General features: G+C 40.6%; 1 protein-coding gene across 1 annotated transcript in view; it reads left to right on the top strand.

The window, feature by feature from the left end:
* Positions 1-17,035, top strand: part of Mpp7 (MAGUK p55 scaffold protein 7) — a 218,691-nt gene that overhangs the window by 143,905 nt on the left and 57,751 nt on the right. The window contains exons 4-5 of the mRNA XM_057787889.1: positions 2,967-3,044; positions 5,807-5,887. Of these exons, the coding sequence (XP_057643872.1) occupies positions 2,967-3,044; positions 5,807-5,887 (159 nt within the window). The remainder of the gene's footprint in view (positions 1-2,966; positions 3,045-5,806; positions 5,888-17,035) is intronic.

Raw genomic sequence — 17,035 nt, forward strand, 5'->3', positions numbered from 1 at the left:
CCATAGAGAAGTCAGGTAGAAGTCTGATCAGTTTACCTTTATAAGTTACTTGCCCTTTTTCCTTTGCAGCTCTTAATATTCTTTCTTTAATCTGTATATTTTGTGTTTTGATTATTATATCGTGAGGGGATTTTTGATCCATTCTGTTTGGTGTTCTGTATGCTTCTTGAATATTCAAAGGAATATATTTCTTTATGTTGGGAAAGTTTTCTTCCACAATTTTGTTAAAAATATTTTCTGGGCCTTTGAGCTGTGACTCTTTTCCTTCTTGTATCCCTATTATTCTTAGGTTTGGTCTTTTTATTGTTTCCCATATTTCCTGGATGTTTTGTGATGAGGATTTGTTGGCTTTTCTGTTTTCTTTGATCAGTGTGTTTATTTTCTCTACAGTGTCCTCAGAATCTGAGATTCTTTCTTCAACCTCTTGTATTCTATTGATTATACTTGTTTCTGTAGTCTCTGCTCGTTGACCTAGATTTTTTATATCCAGCTGGTCCTCAGTTTGTGTTTTCTTCCTTGCTTCCATTTCAGTTTTCAGTTCTTGAACTGTTTCCATTACCTGTTTGATCATTTTTTCTTGGTTTCCCAGGGTATCATTTACGTATTTACTCATTTCTTCAAACTTTTTGTTATACTTCTCATCCATTTCTATTAGGGCGTTTTTTTACATGTTGTTTAAGGGACTCTATTGCTTTCATAAAGTCAATTTTTCCACTTCTTCTGTGTTAGGGTGTTCAAGTCCTTCTGTTGTAAGATCATTGTGTTCTGGTGTTTTCATGTTGTTTTCATATTGTTGGGTGAATTCTTGCCTTGGCACCTGCCCATCTCCTCCTATCGATGCTATTAATGGGTCTTTTAAAACAGGATCAGGTTTCCCTTCTGGCCAGGGGCCCCACTTATAAAATGCCCTCGCTCTGTTTCCTGGCTCCTGCCGCCGGCCAAGGTCCCTCTCACCACTCAGAAGGGTCTTCAGGAACAGGACCAGGTTCCCTGTTTGCCAGGGACCTCACCAACAAAAGGCCTACCACTCTGCAGGCCAGCCACCAAAACAGAGAAACTCCTGCTGCTCTCTGCCCCAAGCTCTTGACCCAGAGCCCAAACAGGCTAAACTGGGTGATCCTGTGGCCCCAGCAGAAGGGAGGGAGAGTGAAGGAAGCCCCTGTGTGCAAGCTGGGATGGGCCAGGGAGAGAGAGGTCGCAGCAGAGGAGGAGCAGCCCCAGCAGAGGGGACCAGCCCTCGCAGACTAACCTGGGGGAGGGGTCAAGGGGGTCGGGGAATGCCCCTGCTCTGTTTCCTGTGTCCCACTGTGGGCCAAGACCATTCTCCCCACCCAGGATGGTCTTCAGGGACAGGACCAGGCTCCCCGTTCGCCAGTGGACCTCGCCAATAAAAGGCCTACCACTCTGCAGGCCAGGCCCCAAAAACCTACTTGATTTCATTGTAGTGGGGCCATCTGCTCTCAGTGTGGGCTTCACTGTTTCATGCTTGGACTATCCCGCATCCGCCGCGTCTGCATGCCGGTCTCTGCATCTGCCGTGTGCGTCTGCCTAGATAATTGTTTAAATAAAATAAATTTAGCTCTCAGGATGCCTGAGTTTTGTTTCAAATCACAATTTTCTGGTTTCCTAAACATTATTCCATTTTTTACATTCTTTACAATTTGTGATAAATACTTAAACTTTAAATGCTCCAAGATATTAAATTCAAAAACAATTTACTCTGCTCATTCTGGTAATGCCATAACTCTCACAAACCTTTCCCTGATGTCCTACCTTTTATACCAAGTTGCCAAAAGTAATAGGATCTGCTCTCAGCAGGAACGTCTAGTCAATCAAAAGAAAATCTCTCTTGCAGATTCCTACAAGGGGTTGGCTAACTTCAAGTATAATTAGCAGGAGATGGTGAGACATTGTTTTTCAAACACAGGAGAGAATAGTTTTCTTAGCTATAAGCAAGAATAGGCTAAAGTGAGTTCTAAAGTATTTTAAATGCTAAGGAAAAAACATAAATGAGGATGGTCACTTCACATCCTCGTCAAAGAAGGTTTCACTTCCTATACCACAACATATTTAAAAAGATTTATTTTATAATTTTATGTCTATATGTGTGGATGTGTGTTTATGTGGGTATGTGCATGTATCAGGGCCATGGAGGCAGAGGTGGTGGAACTGGAGTTTCAGGTGGTTGTGAGATACCTGATGTGGGTGCTAGGATTTCCACTTGAGTCTGCTGCAAGAGCAGTGTGCACTCAAGTACTGAGCCATCTCTCCAGCCCAAATATTTTTAAGGAAACTTGGTTGCCTAATTCTGCATACATTCTTGCGCGTGTCTCTTGGGTCATGGTGATGAGACCTGGTAGCCGGATTGGTTTTACTTTGTAATATTATTTACCTGTTATTTGTAGTATGGAGCATGGTGTTATCAACCTAAACAGTGAAGATGTCTGAGCTCAAGAGAAATCCCTTTAGTTTCTTTGAGATTTGATTTGGGGCAGTGGCAACAGTTACGGTGGGGAGGTAGGTTGTCTGAACCCATCCTAGGTAAGGTACATGTGTGCCCGGCTTCATTAGCCCCCAGAGCCTGCTTTCCCCACTTTGCCACCTCTGCAGTCCAGCCAGTTGTATTGGGGCTGCCAGATTGCTTATCTTCGTTGTTGTTTTGTGGGAGTATAAGCTACAAATGAAACTTGAAATATTGAGGTAGTGTAGCTCACAAACAGTGGACTCTGTTTAGGAGGAGAAGCAGAGGTTTAGTGCTTTTACGTGCTCTGTTTGAGGATGCTTTTGCCATTTGATTCTTGGTAGTAATTGATGAATTATAGATACATCTTCCATCTTCTAGGTTGATTTGAACACATGACTTTAAAAATTTGGGGAGATCTGATTCTCTTCACAGTAGTGAAAGTATTTAATATTTATGATTCTTTGCCAGCAGGTGAACTCATACTGCTCTCATTTTCTTCCAGATTCATGAAAAACTTCACTACTATGAGAAGCAGGGTCCAGTGCCCATTCTCCATGGGGCAGCAGCCCTGGCTGATGATGTAAGTGTGCCTTTCTTGGTTCCAAGCAGGACCCACCCCGTGGCAGACAGATGTGTGTGACCCTTTAAGTGAAAGGTGGAAGAAGTCACAAATGTTTCCCAAATCCCTGTCATCGCCAAGCATGTGCTGATGCTGTGTAGATTCCTATCCACTTTCTTTTTCTAAATTTGTACCTAAAGCTATCCTGGTATTATGCCTTGGTGACTATGTAATAGAAATTGTAGGCTTCAAATTTTATGCAGTAAAAAGCTGTCTGGCATCAGTGTTCTGTGAAAGTCACACAAGGAGAATGCTTTGGAGAAATAAAGACAAATGAGATAGTTACATTGCTGACAGTACCAAAAATGACAGATACTAGGAAAGGAATTGGGCATATTAAATCCATAAAAGGCAGGATTGTTTTTAAAATGGATTATGGAGTATAGTAATGATTTATGGATATTAGACTATTCCAAATTACCTTCATAACCAAAAAATAAATTTAGAAGCATTTGGCATTGATGGAGTAGTTAATTTCCTGTCGCTATAATTTTATTTTAAACCTGGGGAAGGAGAACTCACTTGCTGATTTCTCCTGCTAACTCTCAGCCTCAGATGAATTGAGAACACACCTGGATAAACTGTAAGGCGCACAGCTAGACAGGAGTGTGCTGGTGTGTGGGAGTGATGAGTCCAGCTTATTTGTTGCTCTTCAGTTGTGCTTTCGTTGTATAAATCAAACTATAATTCAGTGTTGCAGAATGTCAGGGTCTTATATCACAAACTATTCAATATCTGTCAGAGCAGATTTTTAAATCCTCATATATGAAATAAAGCCTTTGCAACTAACATCCCAGCAGGTCTGCTTAGCCCCAGGCTTGTCCCTCTTGTTTCTCTGCAGACACGAGTTTGTTTTAACATGTCATGTAAAGAAGTGTACTTGTGTAACACAGAACCCAGACTTTTTAAAGGTGAATAAAGGTATAAAGATAGTCATATGAGCTGCTGCAGTTTCAACTCAAATAAGCCTTAAAAACCATTATGAAAACACAGAGCATAGAGAGGTTTGGAAATGCCTGTGTGGAAACGAATGCCTTCTCCCAATCAAAAGATAGCAACTTATTTTAAAGATTTATTTTTATCATTTTTTATTTGTGTGTGTCACGCATGTGTGTGTATGTGTGTGTGTGTATATGCAGGCATGTGTGTACAGGCATATGTGCATGCCTGCAGGCACCAGAGAAAGGTGTCCAGTCCCCCAAAGTTACAAGTGGTTGTAAGCTGCCTGATGTGGGTGTTGGGAATCAAACTCAGGTCTTCTGGAAGAACAATAGACACTCTTCACTGCTGAGCCTTCTCTCCAGCCCCCAGTTTTGCTTTTGTTTGTTAAATAAAAAGAATCCAAAGCAGGGACTATCACTTGGCATCAGAGTGTGTAGCAAGCAGATGAAATGCCATGGACTCAAGCTCCATAGTCTCCAGAAATAAATACACATTAGAATCTGTGTAATTTTGATAAACTATGGTGTTTAATTCACTGGAGTAGTGGATCTAAATGTTAAAACACATGTATGTAAGAGTAAAAAGCTGTTTGCATAGGTTAGTGCAACTGATAAATCTATCAATTTCATCTGATTGTTCCTTTTGTACATTCCATATATTGTACATCTACAGAAAGCTCCTCTCCCATAGCTAAGAACCACCTTGTCCTGCCAGCATGGTGGGGGTAGTAGGGGCAAATGTTGGTTCCATGTTGTGTTTTAAGAAGAGATATTGAATATATATTCTAACAACACACCATAAACTTCATGATTCTAAACTTTTTTGTGCTGTTTGAATCTTGTTCTTAATGTGTGCGTGCATGCATGCATGCGGGCGTGCTGGCATGTGTGTGTCTATTTCTTATAGCCTAAAATGACTAGTAATTTTGCTAGGAAGTTCTCTTTTTACATTTTACCTTTTTTATAATCAGAAAATGGTGATTATATATATTTATGTGTGTGGTTTAGTACCTTTGCACACACATACACATTTCATAAGGATCAACTCAAGCTTGTTTGCCACCTCATATGCTTCTTTACAGTGAGAACATTCCACATCTCTTAATGGAGAGCAGGAATCAGGTTCAAAATTCCAGTCTTTTCTTTTGAACCCACAGGTAGACCTTCTTGATGGTTACAGAAAAGTACCACTGATATTGTTGGTACCAGAGTTGTTATGGGCTGATATGCATTTTTGGTGAACTTGGCTCATAGTTAATAGACTTCGTAGACTGTTAACTCAGAGCCAAGACTGTGTACAGAAACAGTAAAAGCTGCAGGCCATTGATTCTGTGAGGAGCATTCGAGTTCTTTTTACCCCAGCTCTGAACAGCACAACTACTGTGGGTTTCTGGAAGTCCTGAGGATTTCACCACCTTATTCAGAAGCTGTCTTTTTTTCTTCTTTGTGTACTGTCAAAGCTGATCCAGTCCTTTATACAAATGGCCCTTTGCGTGCAGAAGACCATTCACGCAGATGAAGTGCTGGGATTTGCCCTCCTGGCAGTAAATCAGAAGGTGAACTGGCTGATGGTATTGCTCCAGCTGCACTCAGTGTAGGATTGGATCTGGTCTGCTGTGGGCCTGGAAAGAAGAGCACGGGCGATGGTCTGCTTCTTTTCCTGCTGACTTATCCTGAAACTCTGGAAAGCAATGGCACTGAGCAACCCAGATTCAGTTGTGGCACAGTGAACTGATGGTGTTCTGCGAGTTGTCACTCACATCCATGTCCTCTCCCTTGCAGCTGGCTGAAGAGCTACAGAACAAGCCACTAAGCAGTGAGATGAGAGAGCTGCTGAAACTGCTGTCAAAACCCAACGTGAAGGTGAGAACACACTGCATCTTCTCAAAGGGTGCTGCTCAGGGGGCCTGTGGTATTTTTTTTTTTTTTGGTTTTTCGAGGCAGGGTTTCTCTGTAGCTTTGGTGCCTGTCCCGGAACTAGCTCTTGTAGACCAGGCTGGCCTCGAACTCCCAGAGATCCGCCTTCCTCTGCCTCCCGAGTGCTGTGATTAAAGGCGTGCGCCACCACCGCCCGGCTCAGGGGGCTTGTGATCAAGGCACTTTGTGCCTGCATCTCCACGCACATGCTCCTTCAAATAGCGTAGTGTGGGCACACTACACGGTGTGACTTTGGCCTGGATTACTCTTCTTGGCTCGTTGATGACAGTGCTTGACTACAGGAGGATTTGAACTACAGGAGGATTTGAACATTTCTTTTCCTCCTTCCTTAGCATCTCCCACTCCCTATTCTTACCAGTTCATGTTTTATGATGTCATTCCATGTTTTAGAGCCAGAGCAGTTTCAAATATAAGTTAATTGCAGAACGTTGGTGACCAGACCTCAGGTCGCTTGTTTTCAAATATAAGTTAATTGCAGAACGTTGGTGACCAGACCTCAGGTCGCTTGTTTTCACCAACTGTGTAATTTTATCACTTTTCTTTCCTCCAGATGGATGTATCTGGAGAAGGAGAATCATAGTTTTCCTGCTCTTTTTCTAAGGTCGAGAATGCAAGTCAGGCGGTGGTGGCTCACGCAGCCTGCTGGGGGGGTGGGGGGGTGGGGGGGGGAGGCAGGCAGATCTCTGTGAGTTCAAGGCCAACCTGGTCTACAAGAGCTAGTTCCAGGACAGGCTCCAAAGCTACAGAGAAACCCTGTCTCAAAAAAACAAAACAAAACAAAATTAAAAAAAAAAAAAAGAATTCACAAAATCTGGTTGTATAGAGTCTTGTATATATTTGAATACAACACTGTTGCCATTATTTATAAAAATATTGTCTCATTTGAATTCCATAATTAAATGATGGATTATTTTGGGATGAATACTGAGATTTTTTTAATAATATATTATTAATTTTTTTAGAATTTCATAAAATGTATTTTGATCATGTTGATCACCCACCACCAACTCCTTCAAGATGAAAAACCTGATTTTACACTTCTGGGAGAAATGCCTTTTTGAGCCAACCTCATTTGCTTTTAAGTTTACATTTTTAGAAAAAAAATAGTGATGCATCAGAGTTGAAGTAAAACATGCATAAACTGTGATATCTTATCCCTAGAGAAAATGTACAAATACATGACTGTAAAGAGTAAATGGGCTATAAATGGTACACAAGCCTAATTTATTTGTAATGGCTCAGAAAGTTAAATTTTAATTCCAAAACAGGATAAGATTGGAACAAATGTTGCTTGATGTTAAGGTGCTTCCGGAAGATTGCAGTGCTCTTAAAATTGTTTCATTTGGCTTTATACTGCCTGTAAGAAATTACCATCAGCCTCGGCCGGCTGTGGTAAGCTGTGAGAACTTGGCTAAATTCCTTAGTGAGACTGTAAGTCCAAAGAGCAGTCAGGTTCCCTGCCCTGTGGGAAGTCCAAGGTCCTCCCCCCTCCATCCAGGTCTAGGAAGGTGAGCATCCAAACAGGCTAGGCTCCCACAAAGCCAGTTCATGCAGTAGAATCAAAACCCAGTGCCATTGTCATTGGCTTCTCAGCAGCCCTCATTGTCCGCCATGTTCAGAGAGTCCGGTTTTATCCCATGCTTTTTCAGTCCCAGTCCAGCTGGCCTTGAAGGGTGGATATGGGAGCAGGGAAGTATATATCTTAATTAAGGGAGCCATTTTAGGGTTGGCAAGAGTCTTGACTCTAGAGGGGTTTTCAGGGGTCCAGAGAGATGTCCCCAGCTAGGTCCTTGGGCAGCCGAGGAGAGAGAGCCTGAAATGGCCTGATCCTATAGCCATACTAATGAATATCTTGCATATCACCATAGAACCTTCATCTGGCGATGGATGGAGATAGAGACAGAGACCCACATTGGAGCACTGGACTGAGCTCCCAAGGTCCAAATGAGGAGCAGAAGGAGGGAGAACATGAGCAAGGAAGTCAGGACCGCTAGGGGTGCACCCACCCACTGAGACGGTGGGGCTGACCTAACGGGAGCTCACCAAGACCAGCTGGACTGGGACTAGTTTTTATTTTTATAAAGCAGTATGACCAAAACCTGAGTGCAAGGTTAATATGAAAGATGTATTTTCAAGAAATATACATGGAGAGTGGATGGGAGCCAGAAATGGTATTTCAGTGAGTAGCCTCACTCTATGGCAGCCAGGCTTGTGACGAGTATCTTTCTTCTGTTGTCTTAACATTTGACATTAGTTTCCTTGAAGGAATTTATATAGCTATCACTTCTTGAATGTCACATTTGTGGGTAATTCTTTTTAAAAGCCTATCTTTTAAACAAAATTTAGGTTTTTTTAAAATATAACCACTTAATTCTATTATTATCTTGGGAAGCAAGATAGATAAATACAATATCTATGCAATTCTGATATAATGTAAACACTTTTAAAATTTTTAGTGGATAAAGGAAATTACTTAATTTTAGACTTCTGTTGTTTTTTAACTGTTTAATTGACAGTACTGAGGAGGAGAGACCTGAGATGTTTCCCCAGAGTAGTAAGAGTTTTTTCCCAAACATACTAAGATATGCTCAATCAAATACACGCTCACTATAGAACAATAATATATAGATCCCACATGCTTGCTACATTTTCTTTGGGTTAGTTTTATATTACCTTTGGTAATTTGCAAGTGAAATGAGGTATATCTTCAACCATTGTCTCTTAGATGTCTATTTAGTGCCTGCTTTGCGCCCTGCAGACCATGTGGGTGTAACTTGTAGAGGATCTGTTTGAATAATGAATTTGGTAGGAGAGGTGCCCCTTGGACAGAGAAACACAGCAGATGATGTGGAATGACGGAAACGCATATTTGGATTGAAGAAGTGGCTTGAGGGTGGGGTCGGGTAGACAGAAGAGGGCAGAGATGTCCGTAGTGGATTGGGGGTGGAATGTGAAGACTAAATGCTTTGGGTAAAATTGAATAGTAGATAAAGTCTTAATAACAAGAGGTTGTAAAGGTTGAAGCTGCAAAATAAGATCCCCTGGGCTGACAGCACTGTGTGTTAGAGGAGAGGCAAGAGCTTGAAGCTGAGCTTGCCCAGTGTTGTCTGTAATTCCAGTGTTGTTTTTTGCATTCTTCCTTTGCCTCAGTGGCTACTCTATGGGAGATGAATGATGTGACCACCCTAGTTGTAAGCATTTTTCTATGTGGTGGTGGCACACACCTTTAATCCCAGAACTCCGGAGGCAGAGGCGGGTGAATCTCTGCGAGTTCAAGACCAGTCTGGACTACATAATGAGTTCTAGGACAGGGTCTAAAGCTACATAGAGAAACTCTGTCTCAAAAAACAAACAACAGGGGCTGGAGAGATGGCTCAGAGGTTAAGAGCATTGCCTGCTCTTCCAAACGTCCTGAGTTCAATTCCCAGCAACCACATGGTGGCTCACAACCATCTGTAATGGGGTCTGGTGCCCTCTTCTGGCCTGTGGGCATACACACAGACAAAATATTGTATACATTATAAATAAATAAATACTTTTAAACAAACAAACAACAACAAAAACCCCCCAAACTGGATTTCATTCTGAGTGTAGGGGAAATCCATCAAAAGGATTTAAGTAGAAAAGTGACAGGATCCCTCCATATGTAGAGTACAATGAGAAAGCAAAAGCCCTACTGAAGAAGAAAGCCAGTTGGGAGTCTGTTGAAAGGACTCAAGTTAAACATGCTTGTGGCTCTGGTTCACACAGGGCATGGGACATTTTAGAGACATAACTTTATACATAATGTTGAGATAAATGGATAATCAGAGGCAAAAAAATCCATACTACAATGAATTCCAAATAGATTCAAGGCTTAAGTGTATGTATGTGTGTGTGCGTGCGCGCACTCGTGTGCATGTGTTATATTTGTGTGTAGTTCAGTGGAAGCATATTTGCCTAAGATCTTTGATGCTGGGGGTTGATACCTTGCAACAGGTATGCACACACACACATATATATGAATAGGGAAATGTTAGTTATAGGATCACAGAACAGAGAAGTAGTCCCAAGCATGGAAGCAGAGAGACATATAGACAGACAGACAAACATATCTACAGAAGAGCAGTTTTTTAAACATGATGAATATATTATGCAAATGATTTAGATATTTATCATTAGTAAATATCTAAATTACATCATTGGGGAATTTCAAGTAATTTAAATTCAGTGAAAATTAAACAGCATTGGAATTTTTATTTCTTGATAGTACTTTTATAAGTCACCCCCTCCCCATATATGTGTGCTTGTTTGTATGTGTGTATTTATTTGTTTGAAGGTCTGTACTTGCTGGTTTTGTGTGTCAATTTGACACAGGGTATTGTATGTGTGTATTTATTTGTATGAAGGTATTTGTATGTATTGGATGGTTTCGTATGTCAATTTGACACAGGCTAGAGTCATCAGAGAAAAAGGAGCCTCAGTTGAGGAAATGCCTTCCTGAGATCGAGCTGTAAGGCATTTTCTCAATTAGCGATTAATGGGGGAGGGCCCAGACCATTATGGGTGGTGCCATTCCTGGGCCTGTAGTCCTGTGCTCTATTAGAAAGCAGACTGATCTAGGGTACATGTGCCCCCACTTCCCATCTCAGCACCAGCAAGACCGCTGGGCCCTGCAGTAGTAGTACTCTGGTGGAATTCCACTGCTTTGGTGCACTTCCCACAAGCAAGCTATCAGATGAGTGGCCTTCTTGCCGGCTGGACTGCCACCACCCACTGGATCTTGTTTTCCCAAGACCCATTCGACCACCCAACCACACACACCTCATCATTCTCCCCATGGCCAGTCCTTCCCTACAGCTCCAGGAGACTCCATAAGCCCAGGTATATTCCACACAAGTCAGAAGAACATCACCCCTCCACTAGTTCCATATTCTTGTCTACAATTTCAGATGAGGACTTCATCTTCACAGGAGGACTGGTTGGATCTAAGTACTGAGGGCTCCACAAGTATCAGCAGAGACACACTTCTGGACCTAAAGAAATGGTAGTCACCGGAACCCTTGGCCACCTAAACCAGAAGATCAGAGAGGGAACAGAAAACAAAGGATCAAACATCCTTTCAACAAAGACAAGTGCAAGAATCAGCACCTAGACCTGTAATCATCCCAAATACAGATGCGTAAACACCAGTGTAAAAACACATTCAATAATAGAAAGTGCAATATGGCACCACCAAAACCCACCAATCCTATAACCGCAAGACCTGAACATTCCAATGTCTCTGAAGCACAAGAAAACAACCTTAAAAATAACTTTATGAAGATAAGAGGCCTTTAAAGAGGAAATGAAAAATTCCTTTAAAGTGAGAAGACAAATGAAAAAATTGAAGAGATCAATAATTTCTTTAAAGATTCCCAAGAAAATCAAGAAAAAAACAATCAAGTAGGTAAAGGAAACAGTTAAATACCTGAAAATGGAAATAAAAGCAATAAAGAAAACACCACGGGAATTCTGGAAATGGAAAATCTGGGTAAGCGAACAGGAACTACAGATGCAGACATCACCAACAGAATATAGGAAATAGAAGAGAATCTCGGGCATTGAAGATATAATCGAGAAAATAATCAAAGAAAATGTTAAACCTAAAAAGTTCTTAACACAAAAAATCCAGGAAATCTGGGACACCATGAAAAGACCAAACCTAAGAATAGTAGGAATAGGAGAAGGAAAATCCCAGCTCAATGGCACAAAATATCTTCAATAAATCATAGAAGAAAACTTTTCCAACCTATAAAGATACAAGAAACTTACAGAACACTAAATAGACTGGACTATTAAAAAAAAGTTCCCTCAACACATAATAAACAAAAAAACATACAGAATAAAGAAAGAATATTAAAAGCTGCAAAGGAAAAAGGCCAAGTAACATATAAAGGCAGACTTATCCAAATTACACCTGAGTTCTTAATCGAGACTGTAAAATTAAGAAGGGCCTGGGCCAGACATCTTGCAAACACTAAAAGATCATGGATGTCAGCTCAGACTACTATACCCAGCAAAACTTGGTTGGGGGGAGGGGCGTTTTGAGGTTAGGTAGAAACCTGACACATGAGAAACTCCCACAATTCTACAAGGATGATCCAACCAAGACTCCTTGCAATGGATAGGTAGCCTAAACTAAAGACACTCCCCTGTAATCAGATTGATAACTAATTGTCATCAGAGAGCTTTGTCCAGTAATTGATAGAAACAGATGCAAAGATCCACAGCCAACTACTGAAACAAGCCTGGGCAATCCTGTTGAGGATAGGGAGGAAGGATTATATGAGTCAGGAGCCTCAGGGTCATCAAAAGGGGACCCCAGAAGCAGCTGGCCTACTCTTTGTGGGAGCTCACAGACTATGGAGCTGGTCCCTTTGTGGGACTTCTAGCAGTGGGAGTAGGGTCTGTCCTTAAAACTTTGACTGGCTTTTGGGAAATTGTTCCTAATGTTCAGTTGCCTCACCCAGCCTTAATACAAGGAGAGGTGCTTAGTCCTACCTCAACTTGATAGGCCATGCTTTGTTGATACCCATGGGAGGCCTGCCCCCTTTTGAATAAAGGTAGGGGAGGGGGCAGAGGAGAAGTGTGGAGAGGGAATGGGAGGAAGGAGAGGGGAAGCTGTGGTTAGAATGTAAAATAAATGAAAAAATTTAATAAAAAATAATATTCATCATTTCTAAAGGAAAGGAAAGAAAAAAGAAAAGAAAGCAGGCTGAGCAAGCCATGAGGAGCAAGTTAGCAGCTCTTCTCCACAGCCTCTGCACCAGTTCCTGTCTCCAGGTTCCTGCCCTGTTTAAGTTCCTGTCTTGACTTCCTTTGTGAATAGTTCTGTGGAAATATAAGCCAAATAAACCCTTTTCTCTCTAGCTTGCATTTTGATTATAGTATTTCATCACAATAATTGAACCCTGACTAAGACAAGATCAGAGGACAATCTTAGAGCAGAGGCTCCTGATTGCTGCTTTGTAGACCAGGCTAGATGACTCCTGACTCTACTTACCACCAGCAGTGCTGGGATGACAGAAGCCAGTTACCCTCCTGGTTTACTTGGGTTCTGAGGAGTCACACGCAGATCCTAATACTTTCACAACATGTGTTTTATTCATTGAAACTTCCTCCCAGTTCTGTTACACTCTTTCTGCTCATATAATTAAACTTTTGATTCCTATTGTTATTGAAGGTCTAAGATTGTTACCTGCTCATTTCCCCTTTTACAATCACTTGCTGCTGAAGAGTGGTCACTCTTTCTCCTATGACTCATTGCTGTGAGCCTTTAATAATTAGGGAATGATTTGTTATTTTGCAGCATAAATTTGCATGAGGACTGTCAAAAAGTTTAAAAATCATGCCCAATGTTATCTGATCTAGTATCATCTAAAAATAAATTATTTTATGAGCCAAATGTATACAGAACCACTTTTAAGAACTTATAGTCTAGAAAGAGCAATAAAATACATGAAAGAGACAATAGAAAAATGAAAAGGATGAAAGTCATGAGTAGCCAGGTGTTTGCTGCCATGATGCATAGGCAGGAGTCTTGCTCATGAGCACTGATGACTGGATGCTTTCAGCAAGCAAAAGGCTGTCATTAATGGATACAAACTACACACATGCTGCTCTAATAAAGGCAAATTAACCTGTATCATCCTGGTGCTCATTTTGATAAAACAGTGATGTGATACCCTCCCTTGAACATAGTATTATAATTTTGGGTATTAGGAAAAATTTGGCAGATTAAAAAAAAAAAACATGCTGAAATAAAAAATGAAGATTTTGTTTTTAGTTTTCTGAACATTTACTTACCAGAAATTACTCACTGTGTGAGCCTGAAAGATAGATGAGGCTTCATTAAAGGAAGCTGGTGGAAAAGTTGAGCTCTTTTCTGGAGGGATAATCAGTGTCCCACATCCTGATGAGCAGACACTTAATTCTGTGCACCTGACAGACGCTCAGCATAGCGTTGACTCCAGGGGTTCACAGCAGTGGTGAGTTACAGGCCTGGTGTTCAATTTCCTGCAGATGCTTCTTAGCGACAGGTAAAACCATCAGCTGTGATTGGTGGTGATGGCACATGGAAACGCAGTTTTTATTTCAGTTCTGCCTTTTGAGAGGAAAGTCTGTATGTTGAAACATAAAATCACTTCAGTGAAAATGGGAAAATGGAATGCCAAATGACTTCTCACTGTCCAAACTACAAAGTGCTATCAAGCAACAATATTCTTAAAGCAAAACTGTTAAGCATGATGAACTTGGAATCAACAAAATTCTGTTTAAATTTAGACATAGAAATGAGTCCAAAGCCAAGAAGATAAATGTTGTAACTATATTATTTAAAAATATTCTAATTAGCTATCTGTTGTTCTCACCGTGTGGAATGTGATTGACAAAGGCATTGAGATGGTCATTTCATTGCTGTGTCCTTCCCTGCTCTGGGTGGACCATCATCTTCCTCTTATCCGAAAGATTCCCTATAAAATTTCTTCCAAAGCAGGTCTACTGGCGATATATTAAAAACACCTCATCTCATTGAAAAGTCTTCTTTGCTAAAGGATATCTTTGCTGGGCATAGAATACTAGCTTGACAGTATTCTTTTTGGGTATTTTAACGATGTTACTTTGTTGTTTTGTGATTGATGGAAGTCACTATCACCTTAACTCTTTTGTATGAAATGTGCTAATTTTTTCTGGTGTATGATTTTAGAATTTTCTCACAGGTTTTAAGCAGTTTGATGATTTAGAGTTCCTTTCCATGTGCACAGATATTTGAGCTTCATGAACATGTGATCTTATTATTTTTTTCACCAAAAATTGTCATACTTTTCAGTGTCTGAGTACCCGCTTACAGTTATTTAAAATCCTGCAGTTGCCTATAAGTCCATTGTGTGTATGGGTATTTTGCTTACATATATATGCATCCGGTGCTTTGGTAGCCTTGAAGGCCAAATTCCTTATGACTGGAGTTAGACAGTTGTGAGTTATCATGTGGGTATTGAGAGTTATACTCAGGTCTTCTGGGAGAACAACCCATGCTCTTAACTGCCGAACCCTTTCTCCAGCTCCTCCCTTAGTATATTTTTATTCTTTCTTTACCTTGGATTGTTTATATTACTTTGTCTTCTAGAGAATGATGTTCTCCTTATGTAAATATGGTATGGTATGTGTGGAGAGGTATGTGGTGTGGTATGGTGTTATGTGGTGTGTGTGTAAGGGTACACATTTCATTGCCCACATACAGAGGTTAAAGGGCAACTTTCAGCACTTGGTTTTCATCTTTCACCTTGGTTTGAGGCAGAGTCCCTGTTGTTTCTAATGATCTACAGCATGCACCTGACTTGCATACCCACAAACTTCCAGGTGATTCTCTTTTCTTCACCTCGCATTTAGCCAGTGGAGTACAGGCATTACAGATACTCACTACCACATGTGGCTTTTCGTGTGGGTTCTATGGATACCAAACTCAGAGGTCATCAAGTTCGTACATACGTACTTTAACCCACTGAGGCATCTCCCCAGTCCCCAGTAGTAGCTTTTAATATCCTGGACTACTGTTTGCTTGTATCTAATTATATTGCTGAATAGTTTCAGAGTTTTGTTCCATTACTTTAGTTTTTCATCCTTATGAGTAATGTTTTTAACCTTCTTTGGCATGCCTGGTAAGTTTTGGTTGCTCTCTGGTCATGTGATATTGATATTGAGTATGTATTGTTCTTACAGATAATATCTGTGATCATTTTTCTGTCATACAATTAAGTTACTTGCAAGAATTTTGACCCTCAGAGTTTTACTTTTACATTTTGTTCAGTCAAATGTTGCCACTAATCTTGCGTTTATCTTCATAATACCGAGGTAACGTCTGCCGGGCAGCCCTCCCCAGTCTGAAGTTTTCCCCTACACTGAAAATCAGGAGTTGTCCTTGTCCTGTGCAAACTTCAGAGATTCTTGCAGACTGTTCAGGATGTGTTCATCTGTTTCCTATTGCTGCATGATCATTGAATATATTTGAAAAATGTTGAATGTGTATTGTGCGGTACAGAAATTCCTTTCTGCTCAGCATTTACCAAGTGGTACAGTACAGCAGCTGTTTCCATAACATCGAGTATAAATAATCAACACATGGTTTAAAGTATATGAGAAGATGTACATAATCTATATATACGTCTCATACCATTCTGTGTAGGGAGTGAGCATCTGAGGATTTTATATTAGTTTGGCTCATGGAACCAATCCTGTGAGATGCAAAGGGACAGTTGGTTGCATAAGTTAGTCATTAAAGTTGTTTAATTTAAAAATTCATATCCCAGAGCTTCTGAGTGCTTATAGCTGACATAAACAATAAAATAACATAAAATATTAAATATAATACATGTACAGTTATGAAAAGGAATTATTTAAGCTGAACAAAGAAGGATGTGATAAACACAAGGGAAGACTTTAAGAGCATGTTAGTGTGGATTCCTCTCAAATTGGAAGGCAGCCATAGATGAGTCCTGATCATCCAGAAGTCACTCTGATTACACTATGAACTGTAAGTTTGAAAGGAGGTGACAGTGGGTGCAGCTGGACCACACGAAGCAATTATAGTGCGTTTTGTAGGCATGGGAAGGGCAATCTGGGGGTCTCAGTCCCAGCTCTCCACCTTGGTGTTGTAGGATGACACAAGCCATAGATAATACAGGAACTCCCTACTATAACAGTTCCCATCAAACTTCACAGAAACAGGTGGTATTTTTTGGTGATCTTATCTTTGAGTTGGGTTAGATAGATGAAAATATGTTTTAAATATATTTGGGGAGTGTATTTAGTAAGCTACATGTTGGGTTGGAGGGGAGAGGAGAACATGATCTCTGGGCTTCCAGTTCGAGTCAAGTATGGGTACTACAGCAAGTGAAACTCATTAATCTGAAATAGAAATGCAAAGTTCCAACATTTTCTTTCCTCTTTGATCTATATGAGAAAATATTAAAAATACTTTTATTCTTTTGTATATACCCATTACACTAAAATTTCTCAGAAACCAATGAATAATGGTATTGACCAACTCTCTGCCAA

The sequence above is a fragment of the Chionomys nivalis genome, chromosome 13, assembly GCF_950005125.1.
Source record: "Chionomys nivalis chromosome 13, mChiNiv1.1, whole genome shotgun sequence".
NCBI lineage: Eukaryota > Metazoa > Chordata > Mammalia > Rodentia > Cricetidae > Chionomys > Chionomys nivalis.